The sequence below is a fragment of the Ambystoma mexicanum genome, chromosome 10 (genome assembly GCF_040938575.1).
Source record: "Ambystoma mexicanum isolate Mex_15411 chromosome 10, UKY_AmexF1_1, whole genome shotgun sequence".
In the NCBI taxonomy this organism is placed as follows: domain Eukaryota; kingdom Metazoa; phylum Chordata; class Amphibia; order Caudata; family Ambystomatidae; genus Ambystoma; species Ambystoma mexicanum.
In genome coordinates this window covers 1,096,032,351-1,096,044,474 of record NC_090932.1, presented here as the reverse complement: position 1 = coordinate 1,096,044,474, position 12,124 = coordinate 1,096,032,351, and the positions used below count along the sequence as shown (strand labels likewise).

The 12,124-nt window shown below is 46.4% G+C and overlaps 1 protein-coding gene across 1 annotated transcript in view; it reads left to right on the top strand.

Annotated features, from left to right (window-relative positions):
- LOC138492017 (trans-Golgi network integral membrane protein TGN38-like) overlaps window positions 1-11,805 on the top strand; it is a 69,543-nt gene extending 57,738 nt beyond the window's left edge. Inside the window, exon 4 of the mRNA XM_069618936.1 lies at window positions 9,186-11,805. Coding sequence (XP_069475037.1) covers window positions 9,186-9,191 — 6 coding nt within the window. The 3' untranslated portion in view covers window positions 9,192-11,805. The remainder of the gene's footprint in view (window positions 1-9,185) is intronic.
- The last annotated feature ends 319 nt before the right edge of the window (window positions 11,806-12,124 follow it).

Here is a 12,124-nt window from a genome sequence, read left to right as displayed (position 1 = left end):
GCACAGTCTCCACAACCCCAAATGCTGAATGCGGTTGTTGGCATTGATGTTTTGGAGGAGTTGCTGGGTAACCTCGTCGACGGACAGTTACTTTGTAGCTCTTCTGCTCGCCACTTGGTAGCATGTAGTGATTTAGGTTTTCATGTTTTGCAGAATGAGTAGAATGCGGAGTGAGTGACATGGAATATTGCTGGTGAGAATGTTGTTGTATGGTTGAGAGAGTTGGTGAGATGAAGCCTGCCCGGGAGGATGCCGGTGCATGTTGCCTGAAGCTCAGATGAACTTGACATAAGAAACATAAAAGATGTACTGGAAACTCATTAAAGGAACAACTGGAACATCAAGAGATGTCACAGTCCTCACTGGGAACCCAGAGCTTTACATGGCGCTATAAAAAGGACCCCAGCTTCAGCAAAGCCCCTTTACCGTAGAGGGGCTTTGAGGGAGCTGGCGTCCTTTTCTGCTTCACTATTGCTTGGAGATCCTTGCTGGGGTCACACAAAATACTTCTATTGGCAGATTGGGCAGGCTTAAAGACGTAGGCCGACACTCCTTTATTTATTTTTCCATTTATATAGCGCACTAAACCCAAGGGCATCGAGGTGCTGTTACCTAAACTAGTTACTCACAGGAAGGATATACAGATAGTTGTCATTAAGTTTAAGACCAATGTTCGGGTAAACGGCCAAGCCTTTAGAGATTTGCGGATGGTCCAGCATGATTGCTCAGTGTTTTATTTTAATAGAATACACTCGGTGGGTACCATGGCCTTTTACACAAGTTATATGCTGCTCAAACGTGGGTCAAGCCTTCGATGGCAGCACCAGCAAACAAGGCATTCTTGAATGCCTGCATTGGTAGGTGACATTTGACGAAGATGCTAATAACCAGATAGGAGGAGCCTATGCTCGCGTGCAGAAGGTTAGTCACTATATTGGTCCTGTCTCCTACTGCACCCACTTGGATGAAGGTGAGGGCACCCACTTGCGTGTTGTGGCTGAACACCTACAGGACTGTATTTTCTTCTTTATAGAGCACCCCGAACACTTGCACCAACCAGGCACCTTAACGCAGAGTGGGCATAACCAGCCTTTCACCTCTCTTCCCCGCACGCCTTGTGACATGGTGGGGAAACCTTACATTATGTATTGGCAAAGGGTCTAGTCGGCCGCTTTTAGTTTATTGATCAACAAATTGTCATCGATTCAAGTACAAGAAATCACGTGCGCAAAAATGTACGGAAAAACAAGCCTTGGCATGACCGATTGTTTTGGCATTTGAAGCTGTGCGTTGACAAAGTGTGCATACCTTCAGTTACCCTGAACAATCGCTCTGTAAAAATTTACGAAATAACAAGCACGGGCAAATCCTATAGTTTTTATTATCAGTTGTTCGTTGACTAACAAATGGTCCGAACTTCGTATTTGTTGTTTCGTAAAGTGTATGGTGATGTATGAGCATACACAAGAAGGCTCATCTGACAAACATTGGCAAAGACAATAGTTTTGTCGTTCGACACACAAATGGTCAATGCTTCGGAGCTGCCTTCTTGGGTCATGCAATACCCTTCTCCTCAATGCAATAAAATGCACACTTTCTGTAACTTAATATTAGAATTCAGTAGGGGGGGGGGGCTTTTTTTGTTGTTGTAAAGTTAGTTTTTGATCTATAAAAAGTAAGACTACAAATGTTGAATATACCAACGTAGTGTTTCCTATAAGCACTCAACGTAAATGTAATATATTTAAGCAGATATATAGCTTCCCCCGACGCCCTACAAGTGAAACCTTACCTCGCACCACCCCACTACTAAATGTTGTTAATGAATATGATGGGAACTTCACCACTTCAGCAATGGTCTTCGTGTAAACCACTAATGTTCACCTAATATGATTTGATCATTGCGAAAACCAATTATTCCATAACATCTGTTGACCCTGCTATGCATATGTACGCAATTAGTCCTTTGAGTAACTTGTTTATTTAACAATTTGAAAACGAATTAATCCATGTTATCTGCACCCCTGCTATGAAAGAAAAGTTTATACGCTGTCTCCTACTGAGTAACTGAACATGTAACGGCGCCTTGATGCCCCCGGGCTTAGCACGCTATACAAAAATAAACTGATTGAATTGAAGGTGGCATGCAAAACTATCCCTGGCGGATATGACGTGGCCAACACACCTTTCATTGTCACAGTACTTCGAAGATGCATATAACCTCTGCTTTGGGAGATCATAGAGATCAACAACATTCTCCACAAAATCTAACATGGATTCGGGGCAATGAGCAGAACAGAATCTACCCTTTGCTCCAGTGTGGCAAGGTGAGGCACATATATACAAAAAGGCCAGGGAGTGCTTAGTTTTTCAACACCAATGTGGGGGGGAATGGGTGGCCTGGATAGTGGTGAATGGGGGCATCAGACTGCTATAGCCTTTTTAGATCCTACTTTGATGGTCTGCTGGGGGCCACTGTGTTTTGTATCAGATGGCCCCTCTGCTAGCTTGGCTGCCACACACCAGGCTGAGTACTTGAGGGCGTCAGCATTAGCTACAATTCGGCAATGTGATACTTAAAGGGCCAAGGTGGTCTCGGAAAAATAAAACACAGGAGATGCTCCTTGTGGTTCCAGCCGTTGGCTCCTCGCTCACACGTTCCCGGCAGCTCCTTTTTAAGTGCAGTGATGCATACCCTAAATCACTGCGTCATTTTGTGCAGACTTGTGAGCTCTACGACGAAACATCCCTCAGCACCATCAATGAAGTTCATAAAGTCCATTTGCTGGTAGCTTCACTCCATACCAAATTCCTTGAACTTGCCTAGTAGCCGCATGGGTCTCCTTACAGGGTACCAGTGTTCACTCAGTTTCTCTGGGTCAGGTCCTTGTGGCCACTTTGTCTGGGGTTCATTGCATGTAGCCTCCTAAGGTGTGGACTCGCCTGTTTCCTCTTCTGATGCACCCCCACCCCCTTCAACCCCTTCGTGTGGTCTCCCATCTGTTTTGGTTCTCTCTAGGGGTTTGAAGTGTGACGAGTTTCTTGTGATGGTTTCTGGTCCTCGGGAGGCGGTTACCATGCTGCCCTATTTAGCTGGGGCTGTGTGGCGAACAGCAGGTTGACCTTCCCTTGCAGCCTCCTATTCTTTACCAGGATGGTGTCTCCACTCCAAGATCTGGTTCTCTGGCTCCTTGGAGTGAGCTTTCGGCTTGGTGGCGTCCCTCACGCCATATGGCGCATCTCTGAGCATCTAGCTCAGCAGGTGTACAGTTTTAGGTCGCCGGGATGGTGGTACACGATGACTTTCCTAGCAGAATGTTGGCTGGAGCCACACCTTAAGTGGCTGTGTCTCGTATTCCCATAGGAATTCAAAAATGTCCCTTTCCAGGGTCGTCCTGGTGCTCGGCTGCTATTCTGATCATCTTGTTGAGATTGCGCATGAAGTACGCCATCTCCTTTTGGTCACGGTCAGCAGAGGGTGATCCTCCAATTCCTGATCTCCAGGCTGCTCAGAAACTGCTTAAATTTGCTCCCCTTGAAGGGTGGTCTGTTGTCTGACCTGAGTGATACCTGCAGGCCATGGATGTTGATTGTTTTTCTCCAGTTTGGGTATTACAATGCTGGCAGCTGTCAATGGGACGATTTCCTCTTACGGGTAGTGGCTTGTGGTCAGTTAGTAACTTGGATGGTGAAATGGTTGCACTCCCACAAGACAGACTGCTGGTGAATGAGTATGTCCTCACTCACATTGAGGACACCAGCCATGGTCCTGGCGCGGGCTCCCTAAACAGGGCTCTGGAACACCGCCGCTGTGGAGGTGAAGCAGAAACTCTTGCATCTGTAGTGGTGCAGGCCATTGTGAGACAAGAATATGGTTATGGAACTCAAGCCCTTGTGCTAGGGGATCTGATGATAACCTGCAGTAAGAACAAGCTTTGCACTGTTTCCCCCTGGATATCAGCGACGAGATCTCCCAGGTGTAGGGTGCCTTTTTGTTTTGACTGCTCGGTTAGGTAGGCACATGTCCACACAGACGGGTACCTAATCTGGCCTTGTTGGCGTCCATGCCACAATGAGTGACCCCCACAGTGTGGTGCCACTGGCTCTTTTCCATCTTGCACAGCTCCCCTTCCACCTAGGGAAGCCGGTGGAATAGCGCACACCGGTGTTTCAGCGCAATGGACTGGACCGTATTGTTGATGTGCAGCCTCACTTGTGGAAGCCTAGGTAGCCAACGCTTCTAAATAACACATTGCATTTTTCTAAAAGCTTCTCAATTTCCTCTTTGTGCATGTCCAATGCAAATGGGACTACTTCCAGCTCCTCAGCTGTGTTACAGACTTATTGGCTGGCATGATGTAAAGCTTGTCGACTACCTCATTGTGTTGGAAAGCTATCTTCGCTACTCAATCTCCTTCATCCGAAGCCAGAAACCCTTCCTATTGGGCCTATGGCCATCCTCTATGGGCTCTCCCCATCTCCTTCATCCGAAGCCAGAAATCTGAGTCCTCTTCGACTCCTCTTTCCTTCCTCTCTCACATTCAGGACATTGCCAAGAAGTCCCACTTTCAACTCTTCCTTCTCAAAGGAATTCTCCCTTTTCTCACTTTCCCCCAGAAGCTCAATGTCTCCAAAGCACTGGTTCTCTCTAGGATAGACTATTGCAATAGCCTTTTCTTGAATCTACAGTCTTCCCCTCTACAACCCCTCCAGCTAATCCAGAATAGGGCAGCAACACTCTTGGCCTCAAGCACAGGGGCCGCGTCTCACCAGCCCTAAAAACTCTCCACTGGCTCCCGGTTACTGCAAGTATCAAATTCAAATATCTCTGCATCATCCATAAGGCTGTCTGGGGCCGGGCACCACGCTATCTACAACTGGCTCTCACTAAATACTCTTCCCCCTAGATCTTTATGTTCCTCTGGTACCAACTCCCTGTGTGTCGAGACCTTCGCTAAACAGAGGGCTGGTGGCCGATCTCTTTACTCAGCGGGCTCCCTTTTATGGAACAGCCTCCCACTCTGCCACTCACTCTCAAGCACTGGCATTCCTAGCCTTTACCCTCTCCCCCACTCCTCTTTCTGCACTTGTATGTTCTGAATGCTCACAGTGCCTAGTAGGTCTGTATTTTATTTTTCAATTCCATGCTCCTTCCCTGCTGCCCTGTGGGTGCTTTGAAACACAATGTACTTGCTGTATAAGTGCCTTACAAATGCACAATAAAATAAAAACATTAAAAATTCCAGTGGGATGGGAGCATTACTACCATGTAGATCTGGACTGTTGTGATCCTAACCCATGGCTGTGGCTTCACGAGTTTGACCTGTTCACTGCTCATTACTTTCACTGATGCGGTGGTGTTGATCAGTGCTTGCATCAGAGTTCCTGAACCCTGTATCTTGGTTGATGCCGTCACTTGGAGCTGCAGCCAAGTGTGGCTATGAAGACTACTGTGTGATCATCTTCCGAGTTATCTGGGTCAAATTCCTGTGTTGTGTCCACTAGGCAGACTCCTTGCCTTGCTGTCGATTTGGGGTATGGAGGCTGGGGCACGCCTGCCAGCTTGGCACATGCTCACAAGTGGTTTAGCCTGCCACACTTAGTGCCTTCGGCCTATCTCGCTGGGCAGCGACCTGCTTGGGGCATAATGGCATCCCAATGGTCGTACTGTTTAGTAGCGGTTTGTGGTCAATAGGCTCTTGGGTCTCTCGCAGTGCTGTCCTCTGTACTTTCACCTCTTTTCCATGGCAATTTCTGGGCAACAGCCTGAACCTGTTACATGTTGGAAGGCCGCCTCAGTTTTCTCCGCTCTGTTCTTAGTCGGCTCATCAGAACGTCTTGGCTCCAGAATTTGTTGGAGGGGAAAGCCAGATTCACCTAATAGCTGTTGTCTTAGTTTGCACGAATAACACCCCTGGGTGAGCTGGACGTGGACTTAAACTGTTTCGTCAGTTAAGGTGCTGGTAGATGCCAGCTGCTACAGCGTTGCATGAGAGGTGTCGATGGGGTCATGTGCGCTTGGCATAGCCAGAACCTCTTCAGTTCATCTTGCGAATAGAGTATTTGAGTAGGGCTGTTTTCGTTGTGACTTAAGTTGTCCTCAGGAGGTCTTATGGACTCCTAGCCATGCATAGGATCACCTCACTGATGTATTGGCCGCATCATTTTCTTTAGTGGTGGCAAAATACAGTTCTGAGTGCTCCACCCAGGGTGTCCGTTTTGGGCCGCTGGTGAATGCGAACCTAGGGTTTAAAATTCCAGCATGAATATGCGAGTGTCCAGGTCTGTGAGGGGCCCTGGTCTTTGGCTGGGGGACGAGGGGTACATCAGTTTCTTTGCAGTCCCCCATCCCACCTTCATCGCCAGTTGTTGGATCCTACTTTGATGGACCCCTGGGTCTGCCAGGTGGGGGATGGGACACTGGGCATTGGATGAGAGGGCCCTTTGTGTTAGGTTGGATGCCACATGTCAAGTTGGTCCCTTGCTAAGGCCGAAGTCCCAAGGCAGTCTTGGACCAATAAACACATTGGAGACTCTACTCATGGTCTCCGCTGCGGGCTCTTTGCTTATTGTGCGGCGCTGCTCCTTTATTAAGTGAGGTGATGCATACCCTGCATCGCTGCGTTTGGCATACAAGCTTGTGCGTTGTGTGCGCACTGGGGCATGGTGTGAAGCACACCACAGCCTTCAGAGTGGAGCTCTTCTCATCTGTCAATGATCCTAATGTTCACAAGAAGGCCACAGAAAATGTTTGAGTCGTGCCTTGGTGAGGTTCAGTCAGGAATTGGAAGGCAGAGAGCAACTTTTATTTTCTTCATCTTCAGGGCAACATGGTGCCGAGCGAAAATCGTTCACTCGTGTTTCTTAAAAATATGCTGAAACAGAGTTCTGAAAAACTGTTCTGAGTCTTAGCATGTTTAGGGCATGTCATTTTTAATTACTTACAGATTATAAGCGCAGGTCCAAAATGCAGTCTGAGCTTGAAGGGGCAGCAGCTTTCCTGTTCTGGCTGCCCAACTCTGGAACTCCTTACCCACAACTTTAAGAGCAGACCAATCCTTTTTCAACTTTAGTAAAAATACCAAAAGTTGGCTTCCCTCCAAGGACCTACTACAATCCTAGCACTCCTAACCTAGGACCTCGTAGACTGCACCCTGTTGTATCTTTGTAAATGGCTTTTTTTGTATGTCTTATTATGTAATTTTGTGATTTAATGTAACCTTTCTAATGTATACCTGGTTTTACATGTAATGTAACGTGGAAACTGAAAATCTCTTGTAATGCGCCCAGATAACTCTGGGTTTGGAGCGCTTTATAAATAATCAAGGCAGGGAATGGTTGTTTCATATCTCACATGAGTTTTCTTATATATCTCGCCAGCCTGTCCTAAGGGTTGCTCTACTTAGACTCCCGAGAGAGTCCCCTTTTTGGCAGAATGGTGCAGCTTGGTGTGCATAAAGTGCGTGACGTTTGCAGTTTGCAACTTTCGGGCTACGAAAAAGCAGACCTGGACAGGTAGTGCATGTGCGTTCTGATTCGGTTACTCGGGTTAGTCCCAGGTGGGAACGCCAACTGCGAGCTTTGAGAAGCGAGAACTAGTGCCTGAACATAAACGCACGACAGGAGCCGAGGCTGGACGGAGGAAACGGTGACCCACTGCAGGACCTACGTCTGCTGCAGACACTGATGAAACGGCTGCCAGTTCGGGGGGGGGGTGTGTGTGCGTGGCCGTGGCCAATCACGAGGGACTCCCACCAGCAGCAAGACCTCGCGGTGGGTCACACATCCCTTAATCCCTGGTGGACTGTGCACTTTTAAAAGAGGCAACTCCTCCGAAGAATACGCTACACTTCCGTGGCCTAAATAATACCTTGCTCTTTGTATCCTGTTCATGGCGTGGGAGGTTGTCCGGTGATCTGCCAGGAGAGGTTGGTGCTGCAGGCGAGAAAGGGATTGTGGGATCTTCCCTTTTATTCTATTTGGCAGAGGTGATCCATTTTTAACAGGGTGACTCTCGCACAGGTGAGCCCTTCCAAAATACGTCTGCTATGAAACCTAGAAATACGGACTTGATTGACCTTGCAGAGGTTTCCTTCATCTGGTCTGTTCTTGGGACGTTCTGCCTTTTTTTTTTTTCCTGAAATGTCATTCCGAATGACTGTGGACAGTTGTGCTGAGCTACTGGAAGGAATTGCCCCCAAATTGCAACAACCTTTCACGGAACCTTCCTCCTGCATGTTGGTACAGCGTGTGTGGATGAGCCAGACTGCGCCACCGGGATACACATTTAGGTGATGTCCTTTTCTTCCCATAGATTTTCCCCTCCACGGGAAGGGTTTTTCATATGACTGTCTCGCAGCAGTGAAGGGTGATCTTTGATCTGTACCATGACGTGGCATCGAAATAAACGCAACCTGCTCCCCCCCCCCCTCCCGTCCCTCAAGAGAACTATCGTGTGGTGCGAAGTGGTACAAGTAGCTCGGCTTTTCTGCTGGTTATCTTGGCCTATGCAATACAGTGGTTCACCTCCATCGCCATGCTATATCATATCATATGCCAGACTGTTTTGCCACTTTCAGGTCTTGTGTTACACGCTGACTGGCCAATGGGGCAATGACCAAGAGGCCAACCCATCTGGCTAGTGTGGGTTGCTTTTTTGAGACCCTGTGGGCCATTTATTTGATTTTGTGCACTATGCAGCTGGTAGTTTTGAACCACGCTATTGACCTAATGTACAATGTTTTCTCCAAATTCACCAACAATACTGGCACATTTGTAGGGAAAAGTGATTGCGACTGTGGCCATTTTTAAAATAAAATGTGTATTATTGGTTTTTATCTACTGTCAAACTATGTTCTCATATATTAGATATTTTTAACAATCGCAACCAAGCTTGAGGCCCCATGCTGTGCCGCCTCACACTAGGTGTCGGGTAATGTAGTCCTCTGTAGATCATTTGGCATCGCTAGTTTCGCTTCTGCTCAGAGATCTGCAACTTTACTAATCCCAGAGGGAGCCTGGACTACATTCAGGGCTCCGTGCATGTGTGGTGCAAGGCTGTTCCTCCCATAGAATACTGGAAATGGAAGCCAGATTCCAGAGTGCTCCCTGTTGACAATGTGAAGTACATCCAAGCTTTTCTAATATTCATGTAAATGTATTTTTATTTCACCCATTTCTTTTAGATCTGATGGGCTCGCACTCCAGTTGGCGTCTGAAGAATCGATAACGGGTGGTGGAACAAAGTGTGGATAGTGCAATACCGGAACACTGAACAGATGAAAATCATTTACTAGGCATTGGAAGTAAATTGTTTCTATTTTGCACTAGGTTGTCTATAGCACACATCTCTTGGGTCATCCTTTGTGGCTTTCATCTTGTTTGGGAACTCTTCTTTTTTGGGCATTTTAAGGTAGTGGATTTTTTTGAAGCGACGGTTTGGAGACTGTCGCTCCCCGTGTAAGATGGCTGACAAGACAATGCTCTGTGAAGTCGGTTTGTTTCAGAGCCAGACATTCATCCTAACCTCATTTTATTGCACTATCTCTCGATTTATATACAGTTATGTGTGAATCGCAAACTAGTGATGTTTTTGTGAATCTTTTGAACACCAAAAAGGTGCCTGAATTCTCTTTATGAAAATAGTTGCTTTAAGCTGTTCTTGTGTGGGACATGTTTGCGGTCTGACTCGGCCCCCCTGGATAAGACCTCTTAGATTTGCGCTTGGGCTGTTGTATAGAGCAATGCACCGGAGCTTCCTCCTAGCCTTTGTCATCAAATCAAGTGTCTCCGTATGGGGGGACGTGGCTGTTGCGGCCCGGCGCCCCCTGTCCCTATCCTAGTCCTCAAAATTCTAAAATGAAACCAATCCCAGTACGCAGCAGTTGTTGTACACAGCATTACAATTTTCTTGACCTTTTTGCTCGATGTCCTGATTCTTGGGTCTGTATCCTGACATGTGGTCCCCTTTTAAAGACTGTGAACCCTCTTCCAGGCTTCCTTGCGTTTCTCCGTACTTCGTTTAAAGTGATGACCACTGCAAGCTTCAGCCAGTACAGACCCAATGTAACAGGAAACTAAACATTCGTTTTTTGGGTGCATGTTTTACTGCATGCGATATAAATCGTGACGTCTTCCTAAAGATCTAAATATTTACACAATTCACCTGCAGATGTTTAGTGTAAGCAAAGTCTCCGAAATTGTAGGTGTGCATGCAGTCTTTGTTACGCAGACTGCCCGGCTGTCTCCACTTCGCTCGTGCATGGTCAAACCAGTGCAGTCTTTGGAAAAGGGGCATCTAGCGACCTATTTAACAAACCCTTTTTTTAAAATATATTTAAGATAAGCTCAAGATTGGGCGCCCTAACATTGCAAGACTTCTGAGAACACTATCACTTGAAAAGCTTGCAGGTCACTAGACTTAATGTGATGAACTCTAGATTCCAAGTTCTTCTAAACGTATTTTCTGTTAGACGTACTAGAAGGTACGAGGTTCTCTGTAATGCTGCTGCTATAAATGTGTAAGCTGTCTGGCCTGCTGCAGCTACTGCAACTTCTCTCCCTCTGGCTGTTCCCTTGGAGAAATATCTACTTGCACGATAAGAACACCCATCAGATGGGGGACAGTGCCATCCCAGGAGGCACCTTTTATATGTTGATAACTTTTTAGAGACCGCATTGAGATCGCGTTTTCTGCAGCTTTGTGTGCGGATTGTAGGAAAAGTGTATATGGTGATTACGTGACTTGAGTCTGAAATTTCTTTCAGTGCCATGCGAAAGCTGGCCCCCCTTGCTGCATGCTTCTCTGTAGGTCACACCCACGGGTAGAAAGGAGTGCCGGGGCAGGCAGCATAAAGGCTCACAGAGTGTTGCTGAAGGTGAATTACCCTGGGGGCCAGGAAATGCCAGAGACCGGCCAAACTGGTTCTGTGACCCTACAGTGACATGTATAAGCCTCGGAAAGGCTTCTGCACACAATTGACCTGATCGCCTGGTTTCAGGCAAAATTAATTAGTTTGCTTTATACCTCTGAGCTTTTTAATCATCCATGTTGTCTTTTCCCCAAAATCTTTTTAAGCTAAAGTCTATTTTCAATTTCTATTAGTACAGCTTTCTCACAGCTTCTGCTACAGCCTTTGCGATCTGGCCTTATATAGCTTGCCTAAAAGTTTCAGGATTTAGATGGCCCAACTTATTGTCTTTACAGCACACCAAATTTATGGGGTAATTCATGGATTATTTGCTCCAAAAAAATTGGGATTTCTGCACCATTCTGCCCGCAAATCCCCATTTGTTAAACAGGGATTTGCGGGCAGAATGGCGCACAAATCCCGTTTTTTTTTCGGCGCAAAGAATCCATGAATCGGGGTCTAAATGTGCACTCTTTGCATTGGGGATGTGCAAAGTAAATTAAATATTCCGTAGTGACCTGCAGTTAAAATTGAAACATAATCGGGACCTTTGAAAAAGTATAGTGCTTCGGGTTTCCAATGCTTTGCTGCTTTCTATTGCCTTTTCTTGCTTTTAACAAATAGTAATTTAAAATTGCAATTCATAATCTAAAAGCATAGGCTTTGAGCAATGACCTCCTTTAGTGTCTCGATTGATGTCATTGTATCAACAACTTGGCCCCACGAGCCTGAAATAATGCAAGATGTGTTTTATTGAAGGTGGCAGGAATTCTTTGGGTAGTTTTAAATGTTTTCTTTTTTGCTTAACCGAGCCAATGCATGCATTTCATGCTAAAGTAGTCTGTGAACGAGACGCACGTGCACTTCATTAAACTTGAATAGTTCTCACTATTGACAGGTTGTGCCTCACGTTTTGCTTATTGCTCACATGTATTTTTTTATTTGTAGTTAGAAAAATGTATTACGGGTAAATGAGGAACTGTTCTGATGGCAGCAAGCGTATTTTTAGATCTATAAGAAAACCTCTTGCCTAAGCCCCGCTTGTAAACCGTTCTCTCTCTACGGAGACTACAGCCCATGTCATAGCAGTTTGTTCCCTATTATACAATGCTGCAACACATTCTAGAGCCCGGCTTGCAGCGATCAGACCCATGTTCACCCTGCCATCATACTCCAATCACACAATGTTCCATGTTGCCTTTTAGTAATCTGCA